Below are 24,959 nucleotides of genomic sequence, written 5' to 3' on the forward strand. Positions count from 1 at the left end.
AGCTTTCTTTCCCTTTTTTTGGCCAAAGTTGAGCTATTTTTTTTTCTTTTATGCAAAATCATCCCCCCCCCCCGAAATTGTTGAGCTATTAAGGAAATTCACACAAGCAATCAACACTTCCAACACGGGTTGCCAAATGTTTTCTGAGACATTTTTACCAATTTCGGGAAATTCCGCCCGGATGCTATTTCCGACGGACTAAGCCCTAGTCAATAAGAAAGTTTAGGGTTTGGGGTTTGTTTAATTGGATAATGTTCTGGAATATTTTTGGAGATTTAATAGAAACGATTGTGTGTGGTTTTTTGGGGGGGAGAGAATCTTTTGAAGAGCAGCTAAGAAATGGAATAAAAGGTTCTCCTGACCACAAAACAAACAAAAACAGATTGTGCACTCAGGATTGCTCAAAAGGACTCTCAACCCCTTTCCCTCTTCCTGCGAACGTTGACCAGGTTTTGGGACCCGGGGCCGGCGGCTGACCCCTTTGACGACCTGCGATACGTCTGGGGCGGCTTTGCCTACGTGCAAGACCTCGTGGAGCAGGCCGTGGTTCGGGTCCAAGGCGAGGAGCTGTCTCCGCAGGGCCGCGTGGGGATCTACATTCAACAGATGCCTTATCCCTGCTACGTCGACGACATGTAAGTCAGAAATGTGCAAAAGAAGAAGTGTTCCGAAGCACCAAAATTGCAAAACACGCTTTTTCCACACAAAAGATGGTAAACGTATACCCTCATCCCTGGAAGTGTTCCAAGCAAGACCCCTTTGTTGTTGTTGTTTAGTCGTTTAGTCGTGTCCGCCTCTTCGTGACCCCCTGGACCAGAGCACGCCAGGCACTCCTGTCTTCCACTGCCTCCCGCAGTTTGGTCAAACTCATGCTGGTAGCTTCGAGAACACTGTCCCACCATCTCGTCCTCCATCATCCCCTTCTCCTTGTGCCCTCCATCTTTCCCAACATCAGGGTCTTTTCCAGGGAGTCTTCTCTTCTCATGAGGTGGCCAAAGTCTTGGAGCCTCAGCTTCAGGATCTGTCCTTCCAGTGAGCACTCAGGGTTGATTTCCTTCAGAATGGAGAGGTTGGATCTTCTTGCAGTCCATGGGACTCTCAAGAGTCTCCCCCAGCACCATAATTCAAAAGCATCCATTCTCCGGCGATCAGCCTTCTTTATGGTCCAGCTCTCACTTCCATACATCACTACTGGGAAAACCATAGCTTGAACTATACGGACCTTTGTCGGCAAGGTGATGTCTCTGCTTTTTAAGATGCTGTCTAGGTTTGTCATTGCTTTTCTCCCAAGACCCCTAGCACAGATATTATACGGGGCACAAATCTGGACAGGCGCTCACCTTGGAGCTACGGAAGCTGTCCAGTCAAACTTCTTCAGGCAAATTTTCGCTGTCCCGCCCTGTGTCCCAAACGCATCATTGCGCCTAGAGGCTAATCTTCCCTCGGCAGAATGACGGATCTGGCGCAGGACACTCAACTCTTGGCTTCGCCTAAACTCAAATCCCCCCCAGTCTAATATCCCTAGTCCTACAAGATCCCAAAAGCACCTGGACTAAAATGGTCTATCGGAAACTTCACTCTTGTGGTTTATCACCACAACAGCTACTCACTTTGGGTTTTAGTAAAGCAAACAGTCTAATTTGTCAGCACCTAAATGATATCAAGTGGGACGTGGGTGGCGAGTGGGTTAAACCACAGAGCCAAGGGCTTGCTGATCAGAAGGTCGGCGGTTCAAATCCCCGCAATGACAGGGTGAGCTCCCGTCGCTCGGTCCCTGCTCCTGCCAACCTAGCAGTTCAAAAGTATGTCAAAGTGCAAGTAGATAAATAGGTACCGCTCCGGTGGGAAGGTAAACGCCGTTTCCGTGTGCTGCTCTGGTTCGCCAGAAGTGGCTTAGTCCTGCTGGCCACATGACCCGGAAGCTGTACGCCGGCTCCCTCGGCCAGTAAAGCGAGATGAGCACCGCAACCCCAGAGTCGGCCATGACTGGACCTAATGGTCAGGGGTCCCTTTACCTTTACCTTTAAATGATATCAAGCGTCAGAACAACTTGGCCACAATAAGGGCATTTTGCCCATGGCATGACTGTTTTCCACCTTCCCCATTCGACTCTCCGGCACCCTCTCTGCATAACTGAGCAATTCCAAAATATAGATGCACTTTGACTCTCACAAGATTGAATGTCTTGCCCTCGGCTGGACTTGAGGGACGATTCCAACAGATCCCACACGAAAAACGTCCCTGCGGAGACGGCAGTCCCGAATCGGTGGCGCATGCCCTTCTGGCTTGCCCTCTTTGTAAAGACTTGAGGAATGAGATTATCACCCCTCTTTTATCGTCCATTCTGGGTCGCCCAGCCACTGCCCCAGTGTCCTTTCTCTTGGCAGATCAAGATGAGCAGGTGGCAGCAAAGGTGGCAAGGTTTTTCGCTGGGGCAATCACAATAAGGTCCACTATTTGACTATTGATTCCAAACCCTAAAATGTATTTTATACAATTGACTTTTTATTTCTATTCTTTGTATATCCTGTTGTTGTTTTATTGCTACGGTTGATGGCCGACACAAATAAATTCGTGCAAGTTGCACCCAGGTCCCAGTGAGTTCCCGGGACGCCCACTGCAAAAACATTCATTCATTCAGCCTTTAGATAATAAGATCATTAAACGGCTCAGGACTGCTTCTGTTGCTCCACCGATTGACGCGGATTCCCCTCCTAACCTGCTTTTTTGCCAGATTCCTGCGCGTCCTCAACCGCTCCCTGCCGCTGTTCATGACGTTGGCGTGGATCTACTCAGTCGCGATGATCATCAAGGGGGTGGTCCACGAGAAAGAAGCCCGTTTGAAGGAGACGATGAAGATCATGGGACTCAGCAGCGGTACCCTGTGGTTCAGCTGGTTCCTTAGCAGTTTCATTCCTTTCCTGGCTAGCGCCGCTTTGCTGGTCCTCATTCTCAAGGTGAGCTTCTTCCTGGGGGATCCAGGGATCCAGGAGAGGATATATTGACTGATTACCGTGTTTTTCGCCCTATAGGATGCACTTTTCCCCCTCCAAAAATGAAGGGGAAATCTGGGTGCGTCCTATGGGGCGAATGCAGGCTTTCGCTGAAGCTTGGTGCGCACCGACCCGTCTCGCTCTCCAGGCTTCAGAAAGACATCCGCAGAAAGACAGTTCCTGCAGGACTGTCTAGGCTGCGGATAGCAGCTTGATTCCCGCAGCGCCGGGCGCCCTGAAAGCAGAGTGCCCGGCGCTTAGGGAACACATCCACAGCCTCGGCAACCCTGCGGGAGTTCCCGCAGGGCTGTCTAGGCTGCGGATAGTAGCCTGCCGCCCGGCGAGAGGGGCGCCCTGAAGCAGAGCACCCCTCGCGCCGGGCAGACATCGGCCAGCCCCACAAGCTCGGGGGACAGCAGGGAAGCGCAGCGCCGCCATCCCGCTGTTCCTCGACCTGGTTCGGTTTCCCCGACCTGGTTTTGGGGAGGAAATAAAGGGGGGAAAAATCCTTTATTCCCCCCCCAAAAAACTAGGTGCGTCCTATGGGACGAAAAATACGGTATATCCTTATCCAACTTGTGTTAACAAGTTCCCCAAGTTCAGCAGAGTAATACATTCCCCTTTATTTTAAGTTTGCAGCGGCAGCGTTTGCTCAGGCTCGCTAAAGCCTCTACAATAACTATTCTGGTAATTTCCCCTTATTCCCTCATAAAACAGAAGAGACGACACAGTCTTTTACAAAAGTATAAAAAGAGTTTACTCACATTCTGTTCACAATCGGATCCCAGAAGGCAGACTTAAGCTTAATGAAGTAACATACATTTAGAATCTATCTTATAAGAAGATAGTCCCTTTGTCCTCTCTGGGCTGGGAGCCAAGAGGGCATCTTTCGCTCAGTAGATGTTGTTCCTTCGATGCATGTAGTGAAAGAGAGAGAGATGGCTGCCCTGCCCTGTGCTTTTGTCATTACCTGCACAGGTGAGGCCACACCCACCTCTGGTCACATGTAGAGGAAGTCTGTCCCAGCCTCTTTGCCGCTCATCCGCCGGGGCATGCGCAGAGTGCGCCATTTGGGTTACAACTTTCTGACTTAAAACAACGACGTTCCGGTCTGAATTTGCAACAAGTGTTTTCCCCTATTTCCCCTAACATAATGTCACAATAGATGGTTGCGTGAGTTTTGTTTAAACTAAAGCAAAAGGTCCAGAAAACTGTCATTTAAACAAAACTTGATACGTTCCCTAGTTCACTCTGGGTTGCTTTCTTAATTTTGCAAAAAAAACCACATCCCTCCCTTGCAATCTTTCCCCTTAACTGAATAAACTTTGTTCTTTGTAACACCTGTATTGAAGCTGCTAGGGACGCGGGTGGCACTGTGGGTTAAACCACAGAGCCTAGGACTTGCCGATCAGAAGGTCGGCCGTTCGAATCCCCGCAATGACAGGGTGAGCTCCCGTTGCTCGGTCCCTGCTCCTGCCAACCTAGCAGTTCGAAAGCACGTCAGAGTGCAAGTAGATAAATAGGTACCGCTCCAGCGGGAAGGTAAACGGCATTTCCGTGCGCTGCTCTGGTTCGCCAGAAGCGGCTTAGTCCTGCTGGCCACATGACCCGGAAGCTGTACGCCAGCTCCCTCGGCCAGTAAAGCGAGATGAGCGCCACAACCCGAGTCGGCCACGACTGGACCTAACGGTCAGGGGTCCCTTTACCTTTACCTTTATTGAAGCTGCTCCATGGAACTGTACTAAAAGCTGGTAGTCTTTTTAAATTAATAAAAATTGTGCTCTAATGGAAAAAAAACACAACAACAGCACAACAACAACGAAAAGTGATTTCCTGTATCGTAAAGTGAGGAGCTTTTGCTACTGAAACGACTGCGGGGCGATTTCTGGGCGCTGCGTTGGCGGCTGAGGTTTCCCATCGAGCCAGCTTGAATCACTGCAGTCCTCCTCATCGTTAAATGGATTGTTTTATTTCCTAGAGTTGAGAGGGTCCCCAGGGGTCATCCAGCCCAACCCGCTGCCGTTTAGGAATCCCAGCTAAATCATCAGCATTCTAGCAAATGTTAGCCATTTTTGACAGTAATAATAATAATAATAATAATAATAATAATAATAATAATTTATTATTTATACCCTGCCCATCTGGCTGGGCCTCCCCAGCCACTCTGGGTGGCTTCCATAAAAACCAAAAATACAGTAAAATATCACACGTTAAAAACTTCCCTGAACAGGGCTGCCTTAAGATGTCTTCTGAATGTCAGGTGGTTGTTTATCGCTTTGACATCTGGTGGGAGGGCGTTCCACAGGGCGGGCGCCACCACCGAGAAGGCCCTCTGCCTGGTTCCCTGTAGCTTTGCTTCTCGCAATGAGGGAACCGCCAGAAGGCCTTCGGTGCTGGAACTCAGTGTCCGGGTAGAACGATGGGGGTGGAGACGCTCCTTCAGGTATACTGGATCGAGGCCGTTTAGGGCTTTAAAGGTCAGCACCAACACTTTGAATTGTGCTCGGAAACGTTTTTTGACAGGTTTTCCTTTCTGCTTTCTCTTTCCTCCTCTGTTCCAGGTGGGGGACATCCTTCCCTACAGCGACCCCGCCGTGGTCTTCCTCTTCCTGGCCACTTTTGCCGTGGCGACCATTTCCCAGTGTTTCCTCATCAGCACCTTGTTCTCCAGAGCCAACCTGGCCTCGGCTTGCGGCGGGATCATCTACTTTTCCTTTTACCTGCCCTACGTCCTCTGCGTGGCTTGGCGAGAGCGGATCACCTTCCCCTTGCGGATCTTTGTGGTGAGAGGATCTCTTCCCCGTCTGCTCTCCTGAGAGCTGTTTCCGCTCCACCCCCTCCAAAAACCCCTCACTTTCCTTCGTTCCAAAACCACCCCTGTTGTTGTTTAGTCCTGTCCACCTCTTCGTGACCCCCTGGACCAGAGCACGCCAGGCCCTCCTGTCTTCCACTGCCTCCCGCAGTTTGGTCAAACTCATGCTGGTAGCTTCGAGAACACTGTCCCACCATCTCGTCCTCTGTCGTCCCCTTCATCTTTCCCAACATCAGGGTCTTTTCCAGGGAGTCTTCTCTTCTCATGAGGTGGCCAAAGTCTTGGAGCCTCAGCTTCAGGATCTGTCCTTCCAGTGAGCACTCAGGGCTGATTTCCTGAAGAATGGAGAGGTTTGATCTTCTTGCAGTCCATGGGACTCTCCAGAGTCTCCTCCAGCACCAGAATTCAAAAGCATCCATTCTCCGGCGATCAGCCTTCTTTATGGTCCAGCTTTCACTTCCATACATCACTACTGGGAAAACCATAGCTAGAACTATACGGACCTTTGTTGGCAAGGTGATATCACTGTTTTTTAAGATGCCCTCTTGTTGTTTAAATGATGTGGCATCTCTCTATTTTTTTAAATTTCATTATCCTAAACAACATTGGATACAGCCATATGTTCTAGCCTTGCTTCTCCGACACCCTAAGACCCAGGGTTAGACTCGCCACTTGGAAATTAACAGACAGGTGTTAGTCAAATTACTGTATTTTAATATTTTGCTGGAAGCTGCCCAGGGTGGCTGGGGAAACCCAGCCAGATGGACAGGGTATAAAAAATAAATTACTACAGTGGTACCTCGGGTAAAGTACTTAATTCGTTCCGGAGGTCCGTACTTAACCTGAAACTGTTCTTAACCTGAAGCACCACTTTAGCTAATGGGGCCTCCTGCTGCTGCCAGAGCACGATTTCTGTTCTCATCCTGAAGCAAGGTTCTTAACCTGAAGCACTATTTCTGGGTTAGTGGAGTCTGTAACCTGAAGCGTATGTAACCCGAGGTACCACTGTATTATTATTATTATTGTTGTTGTTGTTATTATGGTCGTTCATTCCAGTGGATCAGCGTGATTCGCACTGGGTACCAGTCCAGCTTTTTAAGCATCCTCTCCCCACCGCATCTCTCCCTCACGACAGAGTCTCTTGTCCCCCGTCGCCTTTGGTTTCGGCTGCGAATATTTCTCCCTCTACGAGGAGCAGGGCTTGGGGATCCAGTGGTACAATTTGAACGCGAGCCCCGTGGAAGGCGACCGGTACACCTTTGCCACGTCGGGCGGGCTGCTTCTCCTGGATGCCGTCCTCTACGGACTGGCCACCTGGTACATCGAAGGCGTATTCCCAGGTAAGCAGTGCACCTCGGTTCTCACAAGGCAGCGAGAATTTCGACGCAGTCAGGGCTATATCTGCGACCTCCGTGGTGTAGTTTTTGCAGGCCGATCATGTAGATCAAGGGAAGTAATAGTGCCACTGTATTCTGCTCTGGTCAGACCTCACCTGGAGTACTGTGTCCAGTTCTGGGCACCACAGTTCAAGAAGGACACTGACAAACTGGAACGTGTCCAGAGGAGGGCAACCAAAATGGTCAAAGGCCTGGAAACGATGCCTTATGAGGAACGGCTAAGGGAGCTGGGCATGTTTAGCCTGGAGAAGAGGAGGTTAAGGGGTGATATGATAGCCATGTTCAAATATATAAAAGGATGTCACATAGAGGAGGGAGAAAGGTTGTTTTCTGCTGCTCCAGAGAAGCGGACACGGAGCAATGGATCCAAACTACAAGAAAGAAGATTCCACCTAAACATTAGGAAGAACTTCCTGACAGTAAGAGCTGTTTGACAGTGGAATTTGCTGCCAAGGAGTGTGGTGGAGTCTCCTTCTTTGGAGGTCTTTAAGCAGAGGCTTGACAACCATATGTCAGGAGTGCTCTGATGGTGTTTCCTGCTTGGCAGGGGGTTGGACTCGATGGCCCTTGTGGTCTCTTCCAACTCTATGATTCTATGATTCTACATAGGGTTGCCATATGTCCTCTTTCCCCAGGACATGTCCTCCTTTTCAGGATTAAAATTTCTGTACAAATTTGAAAAGTATAAAGTGTAGCCTTATTAGACTTTACCGATGGTAGGGTGAGTGTTGCTCCCAGAACAGGGAGGAAGGAGTCAAATGACACTGAGGTTGATTCAGAGAAGGAGTTTATTCTGCTCTCCGGATAGCAGAAGGCACTTGCGTGGTCAGCTCACAGCAAGTCCAAAGAAATGAGAAAATTCATGCAGTATATATATCCTCCAGGCACCCTCTCCCCCCTACCCCAGGAATCCAGCCACGTCAGCTTATACACGCAGGTTGACATCACAGATGTACCTGCTCCAGTACTTTTAACCATAAAAGGGTTTCCTCTTCCTGTACTCTTGATCATATAAGGGTATTCCTGTTCTGGCACTCTTATCTTGGGGTAAGAAGGTCACCAACTCTCCTGGCGCTGTTCCCGGACTAGGTCTGTGCGTCAGAGTGTGGTCAGGATGTAAGATAAGACCCAGACGTGCCATCCCTGCTCCACTGGAACAGTCAAGGCCATACATTGCCGTCATGGACTGATAAAGGAGAGCGCTTTGTTTATACAGCTGGGTTCCTGTTATGCATTTGCTCAACAGCTCAAGTTAATGCATTTTAGAAATGCTCCCTTGGAGAACGAAAAATTCAAACTGACTGCACAGAAACCCATTCCTTCAAAAGAAAGAAAAAAAGGAAGTTAAGAACATTGCTACTAGCAATGGATCACAGCTTCTAAAGCCTACATATAGGAGGGGTATTTAGAAGGAGAGGCGATCTGTAGTTAAAAGCAGAAGTCGTGTCCTCGTTTTTTCGCTCTTCAAAATATGGCAGCCCTGATTTTTGTCGCCGCCCCAGTTTACTGTTCCTGCTTGTGTTCCAGGCCAATATGGGATCCCCAAGCCGTGGAATTTTCCGTTCCAGAAGAGTTACTGGTTTGGAGAGGCTTTGGGCGATGGCTCCCCTCGCCCCGTCCCTACAAATTCTCTCAACTCGGCCGAAGGTAAAGCCTGCAGGGCCTTTTTTGGCGTGGCCCCTTTGCCTATTTTCTCCTTTTGAGGGCGTCCTCCCCCAGCCTGTGCGGCAACCGTATCTCTCGATGCTTTGTTGTAGCTGAATAAACAACGGAACAAAACTTGAAAGCCCTTTTAGCCTGTTGTTTTGTGGTCTCGGACGACAGGGAAGCAAATGCTGCCTGGTCCCTTGAATCGCAAAAACGCTGTGTCCTTTGAGACTAGTATCTATACTCTTAACATGCCACCCCAAACTTTCTTTTCTTGATTTATTGGGATTTATAAAGTGCTGTGGGTTAAACCACAGAGCCTAGGACTTGCCGATCAGAAGGTCGGCGGTTCGAATCCCCACGACGGGGTGAGCTGCCGTTCCTCGGTCCCTGCTCCTGCCAATCTAGCAGTTCGAAAGCACGTCAAAGTGCAAGTAGATAAATAGGTACTGCTCCAGCGGGAAGGTAAACGGCGTTTCCGTGCGCTGCTCTGGTTCGCCAGAAGCGGCTTAGTCCTGCTGGCCACATGACCCAGAAAGCTGTCTGCGGACAAACGCCAGCTCCCTTGGCCTGAAAGCGAGATGAGCGCCGCAACCCCATAGTCACCTTTGACTGGACTTAACCGTCCAGGGGTCCTTTTCCTTTACCTTAGGGGAGCGGGTGGCGCTGTGGTTTAAACCACTGAGCCTCTTGGGCTTGCCGATCAGAAGGTCAGCGGTTCGAATCCCCTCGACGGGGTGAGCTCCTGTTGCTCTGTCACAACTCCTGCCAACCTAGCAGTTCGAAAGCACGTCAAAGTCCAAGTAGATAAATAGGTACCACTCCAGCGGGAAGGTAGGCAGTGTTTCTGTGCGCTCTGGTTTCCGCCGTGTGCCAGAAGCGGTTCAGTCCTGCTGGCCACATGACCCAGAAAGCTGTCTGCGGACAAACGCCGGCTCCCTCGGCCTGAAAGTGAGATGAGCGCAGCAACCCCATAGCCGCCTTTGACTGAACTTAACCGTCCAGGGGTCCTTTTCCTGTGCTTTGAGGATGCGTCTTGTGAATGGAACGGAACAGAACAAATGCACATTTGCACACAGCTTTCTGACCCGGTGGTTCGTTTCCCCGCAGTGATCGTGGAGGACCCTCCCGCCCATCTAAAAGTGGGGGTCTCGATCCGTAACCTGGTGAAGATCTATCGCAGCGGCGGGAAGATTGCCATCAACGGACTGAGCCTCGACTTCTACGAGGGCCAGATCACATCCTTTCTGGGGCACAATGGGGCCGGAAAGACGACCACGATGTAAGTTGAGGCGGGAATATGTTGACCCAGAGGTTAGTTTCTGTGTATTTTCCAAAGTTGGGGAACTTTTAGCTCTCCAGAGGTTGCCGAACAACATCTAAGGAAGCACATTCCTGCTAAAAATGATCTCTGCGTGAAGATGTTCGTTCTCCTCTCATTATTTTTATTCACCGTATTTTTCGATCTATAAGACGCACCAGACCACAAGACGCACCTAGTTTTTGGAGGAGGAAAACAAGAAAAAAAATATTCTGAATCTCAGAAGCCAGAACAGCAAGAGGGATCGCTGCGCAGTGAAAGCAGCAATCCCTCTTGCTGTTCTGGCTTCTGGGATAGCTGCGCAGCCTGCATTTGCTCCATAAGACGCACACGCGATTCCCCTTACTTTTTAGGAGGGAAAAAGTGAGTCTTAGAGAGCAAAAAAGATGGTATCTCATAACGATAATACACTGCTTTTTTAACAAACAAACATACCCAAAGCAGTTAACACAAGATAAAGCAATAACTTGTTGCGCAAACATTTTATTTCTTTATTTCTTACATATTTTTTATTACATTTTTTGTTTTGCAATTTGGAATAGCCATTTAAACATCCTTTTATTTAAAATGCATCTCTGGGTTATTTGTGGGGCTTGCCTGGTGTTTTTACATGAGTAGAACGTGTTCTTCTATTTCAAATGCATCTCTGGGTTATTTGTGGGGCATAGGAATTCGTTCATCCCCCCCCCAAAAAAATATAGTCTGGCCCCCGCCCCACAAGGTCTGAGGGACAGGCGACCGGCCCCCTGCTGAAAAAGTTTGCTGACCTCTTAAGGACGACTTGTTGCACGACAGCTGGGAGCTAAGTTTGGGTGCCGAATCGCTCATTTCTCCCTGCCTCTTTGCGACACCCTAGGTCCATCTTGACTGGCTTGCTGCCCCCCAGTTCCGGAACGGCGTATGTGATGGGGAGGGACATCTGCTCCGACATGGACATCATCCGGAGAACGATGGGCGTCTGTCCTCAACACAACGTCCTCTTTGACATGTAACTCGCTTATTTCCCCGTCTGTTTGTCTCTTTGGTTTCGAGTGTAAAATCACGCAAAACCAAACTCGCCCAGCAGCCCCCAGTTTTAAGGATAGGGTGTTAATCTGCCTGGTTAGAGAAAAAACGTTTTTGCCTGGTGCCTAAAAAATGCCTGGGGAGGGCATCCCACAAAAGGAGCCACGACAGAAAAGGCCCTGTCCTTGCGTTTTCACCCTCTGGACCTCGCGTAGAGGAAGCTTACGAAGAAGGGCCTCAGAGGATAATAATAATAATAATAATAATAATAATAATAATAATAATAATAATAATAATATAATACAGTGGTACCTCGGGTTACATACGCTTCAGGTTACATACGCTTCAGGTTACAGACTCCGCTAACCCAGAAATTGTACCTCGGGTTAAGAATTTTGCTTCAGGATGAGAACAGAAATCGTGCAACAGCAGCAGCAGGAGACCCCATTAGCTAAAGTGGTGCTTCAGGTTAAGAACAGTTTCAGGTTAAGAACGGACTCTGGAACGAATTAAGTACTTAACCCGAGGTACCACTGTAGTAATAATACAGTTGCATCGAGGTGGAGACGCTCCTTCGAGTATACTGGACCTGATCTTAGGGTCCAGGTTGGTTCATACGGGGAGGTCTTGAGGTCCTGAGCCATTTAAAGCTTCATCGGTCCAAACCAGCACTTGGAATTGGGCTCAGAAACTGATTCGTAGCTAGTGCAGGATCGGTGCAATAGGCTCAAGTTGTCTTGCCATCCGGTGAGCAACCTGGCCGCTGATTTCTGCACCCGCTGATGTTTCCGAATCGTCTTTGACAAATAATAATACAGTACAATAACCTATTAAACATTAAAAGCTTCCCTAAACAGGGCTGCCTGTAGATGTCTTCTAAAAGTTTGGTAGTTATTTTTCTCTTTGACAAATAATAATAATTTATTATTCAGAGTCAGCCCTATGTGGAATGCATTGCAATAATCCAACACAATGCCGTTTATCCTGGCAAACAGTCAGAATACAGAGAAGCAGAAAGGCACTTTCAGGTCTTATGTGCAGATCTTATGTTCAAAGGTCTTATGTGGAGATCTCTTTTGCAGCACTGCGGTTTGATCTAATGGCGTTTTCGCCGCAGAGTATTTAGCACCCTTGTGGACTTATGTCTCCCCTCCCTCTCTCTCTCTTTACCGCAACCTTCCCAAAAAACTCGCCGCCGCCCCCCAGCCTGACCGTGGAAGAGCATATCTGGTTTTACGGCCGCCTCAAGGGCCTCTCCGGAGAGCAAGTCCGGGAGGAGATGGAACAGATCATCCAGGATGTGGGTCTGCCCCACAAGAGGCGAGATCAGACCAAGAACCTGTCAGGTGAGTTTGGGGGTCATAGGATATGGGGGAGAAAATAGGGACGTCCTATTCCATTCCCTCCAAAGTTTATCCTCTGAAAATAGGGACATCCTATTCCATCCCCTCCAACGTTTCTCCCCTGAAAAGAGGGACGTCCTATTCCGTCCCCTCCAACGTTTATCCTCTGAAAATAGGGACATCCTATTCCATCCCCTCCAGCGTTTCTCCCCTGAAAATAGAGACGTCCTATTCCATCCCCTCCAATGTTTCTCCCCTGAAAATAGGGACATCCTATTCCATCTCCTCCAACGTTTCTCCCCTGAAAATATGGACGTCCTCCAACATTTTATCTTTCCAGGAGGCATGCAACGCAAACTGTCTGTGGCCATTGCTTTCGTGGGGGGCTCCAAAGTGGTGATTTTGGATGAGCCGACGGCCGGTGTTGACCCCTACTCTCGCCGTGGCATCTGGGACCTCCTGTTGAAATACCGTACAGGTCTGTGTCATGGGGTTTTTATTTGGTTTTTATTTATAGGGCGGGGGCAGTTTTCTTTGTGCTTTTCGCTCTGGCGGGAAGGGAGCGGGACCTATTTATCTACTTGCAACGGGAGCTCACCCCATCATTGCAGGGATTCGAACCGCCGACCTTCTGATCGGCAAGCCCTAGGCTCTGTGGTTTAACCCACAGCGCCACCCGTGTCCCTAACCCGAGGTATGACTGTATTTTTTTTTTAAAAGAAGAAAGGTGCGTTTTTGCGAATCCGACCCGCGTCCCCCCTCTTTCCCCGCCGACTCCAGGCCGGACGGTCATCCTGTCGACGCATTACATGGACGAAGCCGACCTCCTGGGCGACCGGGTGGCCATCATCTCCCAGGGCCGCCTCTGCTGCTGCGGGTCCTCGCTCTTCCTCAAGACCAAGCTGGGCACAGGATACTATCTGACGATGGTGAAGAGGGAGGCGGGCAGGGGGCGCCACTCGGCGGGCGTCAATGGGGTGGCAGCCCCCGCCGGCAAAAAGGTAAACTTGAGCAAAACAAAAAAACAAAACAGGACAGTGGTTTTCTCTGAAAGGAGGGCTTTCAGTTTATTGGGGTATGTGGGGTGATCGGGGAGGGGGGGTCACTGGTAGGGGGGGGCGCACGCCACGCTCCTTAATTGGGCTTTCTTTCTTTTTCTTTTTTTGAAATAGAATTTGTTAATTTTATAATGACAATATTATTATTATTTATACAAACCCAGAGTTGGAAAGGAATCGCGCTTAAGTCTGAGCCCCACTTAAGGCAAGGATCCTGTCAATGTGGCCTTCCATCCTCTGTAATACTAATAATATATTATTATTATTATTATTATTATTATTATTATTATTATTATTAATTTATTTATTCCCTGCCCATCTGGCTGGGTTTCCCCAGCCACTCTGGGCGGCTTCCAACAAAATATTAAAATGCAATAGTCTGTTAAACATTAAAAGCTTCCCTAAACAGGGCTGCCTTCAGATGTCTTCTAAATGTTCTAAATATTTTAATATTCTGTTGGAAGCCGCCCAGAGTGGCTGGGGAAACCCAGCCAGATGGGCGGGGTATAAAATTTATTATATTATTATAGCCATCACAAACAAAAATTCAAATAATAAATCTTAACTCAGTTGACTTCCTTCCACTCCCCCTCTCGGCTCCGTTGTTCGTTCCCTATTCACGCATGTCCATAAAGCCCCTTATATTCTTAGCAATCCAAATTTAAAACCTTTTTATCTGTCTCAATACAGGAGACCTTAAAAAGTTCTACGGGTGTCAAACTCACTGTTCCTTTTGACTCCTCCTCTCCAGGCGGACAGCGACTCAGAAAGAAGTTGCGACACCGGCCTGGGCAGTGAGCAGAACAGCGAGGGCACAGGTGCGAATCCTGGCAAAGTGCCGTATTCGAATCCTGCCAAAGAGCTGTATGCCGGTGACGGGCACGGGTGGGGAATCTGCTGGGACCAGGGGGAAATGACTGCCGCGAAACCTTTCCGCCTTGTGTGTTTTTCCTTTTTGTGTGCAGACGTGCCCCAGCTGACGGCCGTGATCCAAAAACTGGTCCCTGGGTCTCGGCTGGTGGAGGACATCTGCCAGGAAGTCCTCTACGTCCTCCCGTACAGCGGGGCGAAAGACGGCGCTTTCGTGGAGCTGTTCCGGGAGCTGGACGCCCGCCTGGCAGAACTGGGGATCTCGGGGTACGGGATTTCAGACACCAGCCTGGAAGAGGTTCGTAAACAAGAAAAAAGAAAACAGAACAATCAGAACGGCAGGCTAGTAATATAAAAAGGCAAAGGGACCCCTGACCATTAGGTCCAGTCGTGGCCGACTCTGGGGTTGCGGCGCTCATCTCGCTTTACTGGCCGAGGGAGCCGGCGTACAGCTTCCAGGTCATGTGGCCAGCAGGACTAAGCCACTTCTGGCGAACCAGAGCAGCGCACGGAAACGCCGTTTACCTTCCCGCTGGAGCGGTACCTATTTATCTACTTGCGCTTTGACATGCTTTCGAACTGCTAGGTTGGCAGGAGCAGGGTCCGAGCAACTGGAGCTCACTCCGTCATTGCGGGGATTCGAACCGCCAACCTTCTGATCGGCAAGTCCTAGGCTCTGTGGTTTAACCCACAATGCCACCCGCGTCCCGCTAATAATATAATTTAATTTAATAATATAATTTAATAATAATATAATAAACAGAACGGCAGACTAATAATATAATTACAATACAGTGGAACCTCGGATTGTGGATATAATCCGTGACAGAGGCACATCCGCAACCCACATCGCCGCGTCTGCCGCGATTTGGCGCTTCTGCGCATGCACGAGTGGCGAAACCCGGAAGTTGGAGAGGGGGGAATGGAGGTGGGAACCTCTGTTTTAAAGCGCAACTTTGCTTTTTCTTCCAGATCTTCTTGAAAGTGGCAGAAGACACCAATGTTGATGTCGCAGGTATGGTGGAGGCCAGCTGTCTTGTCTGTCTGTCAGTGGAACAAAAAAAATCACAACTCTGCCCGAATTTACGGTTTTGGGAATATTCGGTTTCTCCAATTTTTTTCCAACTGGGTTATATTTTCTTTCTCCCCCGGGCAGGAGACTTGGAGGCAGCTCCTGCCGACATCAGAACATCCACGCTGGCCTCTGGTTACACCCTGCGGACGCTGAGCGAGGATTCAGAAGTGGCGGACGCCGAGCCCGGTAAGTGCCAGAAGGTTCCGGAAAAAGTAAGTGCCGGAAGGTTCCGGAAAAAGTCGGTTCCGTGCCGCCCTCTGCTTGGGCACCAGAGGATATCTGCCATGGTTCAGGTCCGCACCACGCCGGGATCGCTGCCCTCCGGTCAGGGTGGAAACTTGTCTGCAGCGCCAATGGATTTGTGTTTCCGGAACCGGTGTGCCGCTAGGGCTTGGCCAACCGTATTTGTGTCCGGAGCTCGTCCTAGTCTTGAGGTTGAATCCTGACAAGACAGAAGGACTGTTTTCGGGGGACAGGAGGTGGGCAGGTGTGGAGGACTCCCTGGTCCTGAGTGGGGTGACTGTGCCCCCGAAGGACCAGGTATGCAGCCTGGGAGTCATTCTGGACTCACAGCTGTCCATGGAGGCGCAGGTCAGTTCTGTGTCCAGGGCAGCTCCATCTGGTACGCAGGATGAGACCCTCCCTGCCCGCAGACTGTCTCTCCATAGTGGTGCATGCTCTGGTTATCTCCCGCTTGGACTACTGCCATGCGCTCTACGTGGGGCTGCCTTTGAAGGTGACCCGGAAACTGCAACTAATCCAGAATGCGGCAGCTAGACTGGGGACTGGGGGCGGCCGCCAAGACCACATAACACTGGTCTTGAAAGACCTACATTGGCTCCCAGGACGTTTCTGAGTCGGTGCTGACCTTGAAATCCCTAACTGGCCCAGTAGACCTGAAGAAGTGTCTCCACCTCCATCGTTCTGCCCGGACACTGAGGTCCATCTCCTGACGGCCTTCTGGTGGTTCCCTCGCTGCGAGAAGCCAAGTTACAGGGAACCAGGCAGAGGGCCTTCTCGGTGGTGGCGCCCGCCCTGTGGAACGCCCTCCCGCCAGATGTCAAAGAGGAAAATAACTACTAGACTTTCAGAAGACATCTGAAGGCAGCCCTGTTTAGGGAAGCTTTTAATGTTTAATAGATTATTGCATTTTAGTGTTCTGTTGGAAGCCGCCCAGTGGCTGGGGAAACCCAGCCAGATGGGCAGGGTATAAATAATAAATTATTATTATTATTATTATTATTATTATTATTATTATTCTGCCCAAACATTGCAGCGACCGATGCCAACCAACATCGGCACACTTAGGCATCTGCAGAGTCTGTGCAGTTCGCGTGACAGACCTCAGCATTTTGGCTAATCTACTTTATTTACATATAAACAGACACGGAGCACTGCAACATGGCTCCTTCTCTCTCTAGCATCAGACAGCAAAGAGAAAAAAAGAACAAAGGACAATATTCCCACTTCACGGAACACAAATATTCTGTCTCCGTCATTCCCACTCTGTGGAGTCAAAACATACGCCGTCATGCGGTACACAAAAATCCCATGACTGCAATCGCGGAGCAGGAATTCTAACAATTTTTTCCCCATTAGCGGGCACAGGTTGCTTTTTGAGAGAGTCCCCTAGAGGGGGAGTGGTGTCGTACAAAATGGCTGCCATGGAGTGGCGTCACACAAAATGGCGCCGTGGAGGGGGAGTGGCTTCACGCAAAATAGCTGCCATGGAGGTAACCTGGCATCGCACAAAATGGCTGCCACTGAGGTAGCCTGGCATTGCACCAAATGGCTGCTGTAGAGCGAGTGTGGAATCACACAAAATGGCTGCCATGGAAGGGGAGTGGCATCACACAAAATGGCGCCATAGAACAGGTGTGGCGTCATGCAAAATAGCTGCCATGGAGGTAACCTGGCATCTCACAAAATGGTTGCCATTGAGGTAGCCTAGCATTGCACCAAATGGCTGCTCTAGAGCAGGTGTGGAATCACACAAAATGGTTGTCACAGAAGGGGAGTGGCATCACACAAAATGACGCCATAGAGCAGGTGTGGTGTCATGCAAAATAGCTGCCATGGAGGTAACCTGGCATCACACAAAATGGCTGCCACTGAGGTAGCCTGGCATTGCACCAAATGGCTGCCATAGAGCAGGTGTGGCGTCATGCAAGATGGCTGCCATGGAAGGGGAATGGCACCACAACAAAATGGCGCCATAGGGCAGGTGTGGCTTCATGCAAAATAGCTGCCATGGAGGTAACCTGGCATTACGCAAAATGGCTGTCATTGAGGTAGCCTGTCATTGCACCAAATGGCTGCCATAGAGCGGTTGTGGAATCGCACAAAATGGCTGCCATGGAAGGGGAGTGGCGTCACACAAAATGGCTGCCATTGAGGTAACCTGGCATCGCACCAAATGGCCGCCATAGAGCGGGTGTGGAATCACACAAAATGGCGCCATAGAGTAGGTGTGGCCTCACGCAAAATAGCTGCCATGGAGGTAGCCTAGCTTTGCGCCAAATGGCTGCCATAGAGCGGGTGTGGAATCACACAAAATGGCTGCCATGGAAGGGGAATGGCATTACACAAAATGGCTGCCATAGAGCAGGCGTGGCGTCATGCAAGATGGCTGCCATAGAGCATCACACAGAATAGATTGGGGAGCTGAAATGAGAACGGCTTTTCTGTTTCCCCCTTGCTTCTCGACGTACAGGAAGTCCTGGGTGCGAATCCTGGAGGGAGGGCTTGAGATGCATCTAACTTCTTCCTTCTGTTCTTTTTCTCTCTCTCTCCCTTTCTCTCCTTCCTTCCTCCACCTTTACGCTTAAGTCAAAGGACGCAAGAAAGGTAAAAAAAGAAGCTTTGGGTCAGGAATATTATTATTATTAATAATAATATTATTAATCCCGTCCTTTGCCCTAAGGTCCTGGGTTCAGGTTACAGCAGTCAGAACGCCGTGTTAAAAGCAGTTTAAAATTATTTCCATTTGCAACAATAAGGTACATTCTTCAATGGTTGCGATGCATCCATTAATCGCTTATCGATTAATCACAGTTGCAATCAAAATTATTCCACTACCCCCATTGCAAATTGGGCGATATTCGGCCGAAAATGCAAGTTATCAAACGGCTGAAAAGTCTGCAAAATTTTGATAACGAACCTGATTTGTAATGAGGGGGTTGGAATAATCTCGATTGCAACCGAGAATGTTTTTCCAGCGGAATTTTTTGAAATTTGGAATGTTGGAAATGTATACGAGCTGATGGTGCTTTTATTAATGTGCGGTGGCTTTGCAAAAAAAAAGCTCAATGGAAAATGATAAACGACGAACTAATTAAGAAGTTTAAAATGACAATACGGGAAACCAGGAGCCTCTTTTTGCTGGGTCTGACTGGGCCACAGTTGTCGAAATAAAAAAAATTGTGTATGCATGCAAAAACTGCAGCAAGGAGGAGAAAATTGAATTGCAAGAAAGAACAGGCTTTGGAAATCAAAAATAAGGTTAAATACCTGGGGGTTTGGATTTCAACTAAAACCATAAATCTGTATGAAGACAATTACTTTAAAACATGGAAAGATATATAAAAAATATATGGGAGATTGGACAAACTCCATCTCTCCCTTTGGGGAAGAATCTCAGTAGTAAAAATGAACATATTGCCCAAAATGGTTTTCTTGTTTCAAACAATACCAATTTTAGGAGGAATGAAATGTTTCAAGGAATGGGAAAAGGAAATAGCTAGATTTGTCTGGAACGGAAATAAACCGAGAATTAAGCATCAGGTGTTGAGAAACAAAAGGGAGAGAGGAGGATTTGTGCTCCCAGATTTGGGAATTATATTATGAGGCGGCAGGATTGGTATGGCTAAAGGAATGGATATTACATTAAAAGACACCAATGTGTTAGATCTTGAGGGCCATGATAACTAGTATGGATGGCACTCTTATTTAATATACGGAAATATATACAAAGGTTTTTGAGCCATGTGATAAGGAAATAACTGATTTGCAATGGGCTGTGTGTGTGCTGAATAGTTTCGATCACAGCTGTAAATAAAGAAGGTTGCATTATCTTAAGACAGTGGATTTTTTCAGATTTTCGGCTTCACGGCTTCCTTCTCCCCCTTTTTCCCGGCAGCGGAAGAAGCCAAGGAGACGGACCTCTTGAGGGGAATGGGGGTCCAGGCCTCCCGCCAGCTGACGGGCTGGGCACTGGTGCGCCAACAACTCCGCGCACTCTTCACCAAGCGCCTTCTGTATGCCCGCAGGAGCACCAGGGGATTTCTTGCGCAAGTATAACGCCCGACTCCTCTTCGTCTGGGTTTGGAAGGGGATGGAGGGTGGGCCAGGGAGGGAGGGTGGGTGGGGGGCTGGGGGGTCTCTCTCGGGGGTTGGCTGCAGAATCATAGAGTTGGAACGGGCACCCCTGAAGGTCATCCATCCCAACCCCCTTGCAAAGGCTAAAGCATCCCGGACAGAGGGCCTGTCGGCGCTTCCGTGCGACCGAGCTGTAATGGCTCTCCTCCCCGTGATGGGAGGGCGTTCCACAGGGAGGGCGCCACCACCGAGAAGGCCCTCTGCCTGGTTCCCTGTAACCTCACTTCTCGCAGGGAGGGAACCGCCAGAAGGCCCTTGGGAGATGGACCCAGGTTTCCGGGCTGAACAATGGGGGTGGAGACACTCCTTCAGGTCTACTGGGCTATTTAGGGCTTTCAAGGTCAGCACCAACACTTTGAATTGTGCTCGGAAACGTCCTGGGAGCCAATGTAGGTCCTTCAGGACCGGTGTTATATTCTACGATTTGCCTGCGACTGATCTGCCCGCTCCCTCCTTTTGCAGATTGTGCTTCCGGCGGTCTTCGTCTGCATCGCCCTCCTCTTCAGCCTCATCGTACCCCCTTTCGGCAAGTACCCCCCTCTGCACCTCGAACCCTGGATGTACGGACCTCAATATACCTTCATCAGGTGCGTCTCAGAACCAGGGCCGGATTTAGGTTTGGTGAGGCCCTAAGCTACTGAAGGCAACAGGGCCCATTATATGTCCAGCTGTCCTTTGTCCACAACAAATGGTCACTGGTTTTTGGGTTGAATATATGCTATATGGTCATTGATGGACCTCGTAGGCATCTAAAGCCATTTGCACATCGCAAAATAGCTATTTTATCAAAGTACAGTGGTACCTCGGGTTAAGTACTTCGTTCCAGAGGTCTGTTCTTAACCTGAAACTGTTCTTAACCTGAAGCACCACTTTAGCTAATGGGGCCTCCTGCTGCCGCCAGAACACGATTTCTGTTCTCATCCTGAAGCAAAGTTCTTAACCCAAGGTAATATTTCTGGGTTAGCGGAGTCTATAACCTGAAGCGTATGTAACCTGAAGCGTATGTAACCCAAGGTACCGCTGTAATTGTTGAGCTTAATTACAATTAAGAAGTATATTAATAGTGAAATACAATTAAGAAACATATTAATAGTGAGATAATTATTAAGCTCTAACTTAAAATGGGACGCGGGTGGCATTGTGGTCTAAACCACAGAGCCTAGAACTTGCCGATCAGAAGGTGGGCGGTTCGAATCCCCACGATGGGGTGAGCTCCCATTGCCCGGTCCCTGCTCCTGCCCACCTAGCAGTTCGAAAGCACACCAGTTCAAGTAGATAAATAGGTACCGCTACGGCGGGAAGGTAAACGGTGTTTTCGTGCGCTGCTCTGGTTCGCCAGAAGCGGCTTAGTCCTGCTGGCCACATGACCCAGAAGCTGTACGCCGGCTCCCTCGGCCAGTAAAGCGAGATGAGCGCCGACTGAACCTAATGGTCAGGGGTCCCTTTACCTTTATCTTTACCTATATTAATAGTGAAATACAATTAAGAAATAGTATATTAAATCTGAAATACAATTAAGAAACATATTAATAGTGAGATAATTATTAAGCTCTAACTTAAAATGATTTTTTTATCCATAACAAACTTAATAATGCAGACACCTTGGCACTGGGCAATAACAAAAGCTCCTTTAGAAACAGTTTCCAAAGGCTCATCATCTAACCCAAAGACTTGAGGGACGATGCCAACAGATGCCACACGAAAAACGTCCCTGTGGAGACGGCCGTCCCAAATTGGTGGCGCACGCCCTTCTGGCTTGCCCTCTTTATAAAGACTTGAGGAATGAGATTATCACTCCTCTTTTATAGTCCATTCCGGGTCGCCCAGCCACTGCCCCAGTGTCCTTTCTCTTGGCAGATCAAGATGAGAGAGAGAGAGAGAGAGAGAGAGAGAGAGAGAAAGAAAAGAAAGAAAGAAAGAAAGAAAGAGAGAGAGAGAGAGAGAGAGAGAGAGAGAGGGAGGAGAGAGAGAGAGGAAGGAAGGAAGGAAGGAAGGGAGAGAGAAAGAGAGAAAGAGAGAGAGAGAGAAAGAAAGAAAGGGAGGAGAGAGAGAGAAAGAAAGAAAGAAAGAAAGAGGGGGGCAGAGAGAGATAGGAAGGAAGGAAGGAAGGAAGGAAGGAAGGAAGGAAAAAGAAACAGGGAAGGAAGGAAGGAAGGAAGGAAGGAAGGAAGGAAGGAAGGAAGGAAGGAAGGGAGGGAGAGAGAGAGAGAAGAAAGGAAGGAAGGAAAAAGAAACTGAGAGAGAAGGAAGGAAGGAAGGGAGAGAGAGAGAGAGAGAGAGAGAGAGAGAGAGAGAGAGAGAGAAAGGAAAGAAAGAAAGAAAGAAAGAAAGAGAGAAAGAAAGGGAGAGAGAGAGAGAGAGGGAGATGGAGGAGAGAGAGAGAGGAAGGAAGGAAGGAAGGGAGAGAGAAAGAGAGAGAGAGAGAGAGAGGAAAGGAAGGAAGGGAGGAAAGAAGGAAGAAAGTAAGTGTCCTTTCTCTTGACAGATCCAGATGAGCAGGTGACGGCAAAGGTGGCAAGGTTTTTCGCTGGGGCAATCAGAATCAGATCCACTATTCAAAACCCTAAAATGCATTTTATATAATTGACTTTTTAGTTCTATTCTTTGTATATCGTATTGTTGTTTTATTGCGTCGGCCGACGGCTGACGCAAACGAAGATTCATTCATTCTTCTCCCCGCCGCTCAGTGACGATTCCATGGGGGATCTTGTCTCCTCCCGTCTCCTCGAATCTCTTCTCCGTGAACCTGGCTTTGGGACCAAGTGCGTGAGGGATCTTCCGGATCTGTGAGTACCTCGCAGAGCAGCCTTTAAACCAGGCATAGATTTAATATGTTTCCTGGATCCTGAACCTCCATAACCACCTGGGCCTGTGGGTTTGTTGTTGTTTTTTATAATAATGTTTATTGGTTTTCCCCAATATTTTCCATCAATCTTACTTTAATATGTTTCCCTCGATGATAGTAAGAGGAAGATATTTAGCTCTCCCAGAATCAGAGCGTCTCTGCAAACGTAGTAAACAGGAACCTGATACTTCGGAGAATATTTTCTTGTGATTTTGGCTTTTACGCCAGAAGACAATTAGTAGAGGACTTAAAACTCAATAGGCTCAATTCTATGCTACCAACTGTTCTCGGACAGGAATGATCAAATTACTTGAATAGTGGCTGAATTTTTGAGTGCTGTCCATGTAGAAAGACTGGGCCATTATAAAGAGATTTAGCGGTTCTTAATTGATCGGTGATGCGGTAGGGTTGTAATGTAGTATTTAGGCAAATTGATTTTCTCTGGAGTTAAAGATCTGCCCTTGTTATGTTGAGCTTGTATTTTGTACAATTCGCGTACAGTGTCTGTTTGATAATGTGTGGTTTTCTATGCCTAATAAAGGATATTTATTCATTAAACCTGGGATTCGGGTGGCGCTGTGGGTTAAACCACAGAGCCTAGGGCTTGCCGATCAGAAGGTCGGCGGTTCGAATCCCTGCAATGACGGGGTGAGTTCCCATTGCTCGGTCCCTGCTCCTGCCCACCTAGCAGTTCGAAAGGACGCCAAAGTGCAAGTAGATAAATAGGTACCGCTCCGGCGGGAAGGTAAACGGCGTTTCCATGCGCTGCTCTGGTTCGCCAGAAGCGGCTTAGTCCTGCTGGCCACATGACCCGGAAGCTGTACACCGGCTCCCTCGGCCAGTAAAGCGAGATGAGCGCCGCAACCCCAGAGTCGGCCACGACTGGACCTAACGGTCAGGGGTCCCTTTACCTTTGCCTTTATTTATTAAACCAGGCATAGGCAAACTCGGCCCGCAAGATGTTTTGGGACTACAATTCCCATCATCCCTGACCACTGGTCCTGTTAGCTAGGGATGATTTGAGGGGGGTCCCCAAAGTTGATGGGCATTGCCATTCAAATAGTGTGTGTGTGTGTGTGTGTGCTCTGCCATGTGATTATGTGGGGTGCGGCTTACCTGACCTCCCACCTCGATATTTTATTCAAATGGGCACCTCTGGGGGCCCTAACCTGGGGCCACATCCCCCCATAACCTGCTGCTTGCCTTGAGGGCTCCAGGAAGGCTCATTGCCCGTCGGTACCCCCCCACGAACGAGGCTTCGTGACCCCGGAAGTGTCGCCGGCGCTGGCTTCGTTTTTCGAGAACCGCAACTGGACTTTGGCCGACCCATCCCCGGACTGTGTGTGCAGCTCCCGGGAGTCTCGGAAGATGCTCCCGGATTGCCCCGAAGCGGCCGGGGGGCTGCCCCCTCCTCAGGTAAAGCTTGACACCCCCACCCCACTTTGATGAAAGGCCGGCGTTAAGTATAACTGGTTTAATTCACACTGAAATGGGAAACGAAATACGAGACACTGCAGCTGTCTCCCAGCTGCATCTGGTACGCAGGATGAGACCCTCCCTGCCAGTAGACTGTCTGGCCAGAGTGGTGCATGCTCTGGTTATCTCCCGCTTGGACTACTGCCATGCGCTCTCTGTGGGGCTGCCTTTGAAGGTGACCCAGAAACTGCAACTAATCCAGAATGCGGCAGCTAGACTGGGGACTGGGAGCGGCCGCCGAGACCATATAACACCGGTCTTGAAAGACCTACATTGGCTCCCAGTACGTTTCCGAGCACAATTCAAAGTGTTGGTGCTGACCTTTAAAGCCCTAAACGGCCTCGGTCCAGTATACCTGAAGGAGCGTCTCCACCCCCATCATGGACACTGAGGTCCAGCTCTGAGGGTCTTCTGGGCATTCCCTCCCTGCGAGAAGTGAGGTTACAGGGAAGCAGGCAGAGGGCCTTCTCGCTGGTGGCACCCTCCCTGTGGAACGTCCTCCCATTAGATATCAAGGAAATAAACAACTATCTGACTTTTAGAAGACATCTGAAGGCAGCCCTGTTTAGGGAAGTTTTTAATGTGTGATGTTTTATTCTGTTTTTTATCTGTTGTGAGGCAGCCAGAGTGGCTGGGGAAACCCAGCCAGATGGGCGGGATATAAATAATAAAGTATTATTCTTATTTATAACTGTGGTTTTCTAAGGGACTCTGAGCTCTAAGTTGAGTTGATAATTCAC

General features: G+C 49.0%; 2 protein-coding genes across 2 annotated transcripts in view; both read left to right on the plus strand.

The window, feature by feature from the left end:
* The window catches only part of RNF126 (ring finger protein 126), a 767,042-nt gene that overhangs the window by 149,753 nt on the left and 592,330 nt on the right, over positions 1 to 24,959 (plus strand). The window lies entirely within an intron of this gene.
* Positions 1 to 24,959, plus strand: part of ABCA7 (ATP binding cassette subfamily A member 7) — a 77,308-nt gene that overhangs the window by 24,723 nt on the left and 27,626 nt on the right. Inside the window, exons 14-30 of the mRNA XM_083594277.1 lie at positions 450 to 635; positions 2,735 to 2,957; positions 5,555 to 5,776; positions 6,941 to 7,145; positions 8,730 to 8,849; positions 9,960 to 10,131; positions 11,027 to 11,158; positions 12,382 to 12,521; positions 12,859 to 12,996; positions 13,299 to 13,519; positions 14,328 to 14,744; positions 15,419 to 15,461; positions 15,603 to 15,707; positions 19,660 to 19,814; positions 20,361 to 20,485; positions 22,586 to 22,684; positions 23,961 to 24,159. Coding sequence (XP_083450403.1) covers positions 450 to 635; positions 2,735 to 2,957; positions 5,555 to 5,776; positions 6,941 to 7,145; positions 8,730 to 8,849; positions 9,960 to 10,131; positions 11,027 to 11,158; positions 12,382 to 12,521; positions 12,859 to 12,996; positions 13,299 to 13,519; positions 14,328 to 14,744; positions 15,419 to 15,461; positions 15,603 to 15,707; positions 19,660 to 19,814; positions 20,361 to 20,485; positions 22,586 to 22,684; positions 23,961 to 24,159 — 2,902 coding nt within the window. The remainder of the gene's footprint in view (positions 1 to 449; positions 636 to 2,734; positions 2,958 to 5,554; positions 5,777 to 6,940; positions 7,146 to 8,729; positions 8,850 to 9,959; positions 10,132 to 11,026; positions 11,159 to 12,381; positions 12,522 to 12,858; positions 12,997 to 13,298; positions 13,520 to 14,327; positions 14,745 to 15,418; positions 15,462 to 15,602; positions 15,708 to 19,659; positions 19,815 to 20,360; positions 20,486 to 22,585; positions 22,685 to 23,960; positions 24,160 to 24,959) is intronic.

The sequence above is a fragment of the Podarcis filfolensis genome (genome assembly GCF_964270895.1).
Source record: "Podarcis filfolensis genome assembly, chromosome: 18".
NCBI classification, from domain to species: domain Eukaryota; kingdom Metazoa; phylum Chordata; class Lepidosauria; order Squamata; family Lacertidae; genus Podarcis; species Podarcis filfolensis.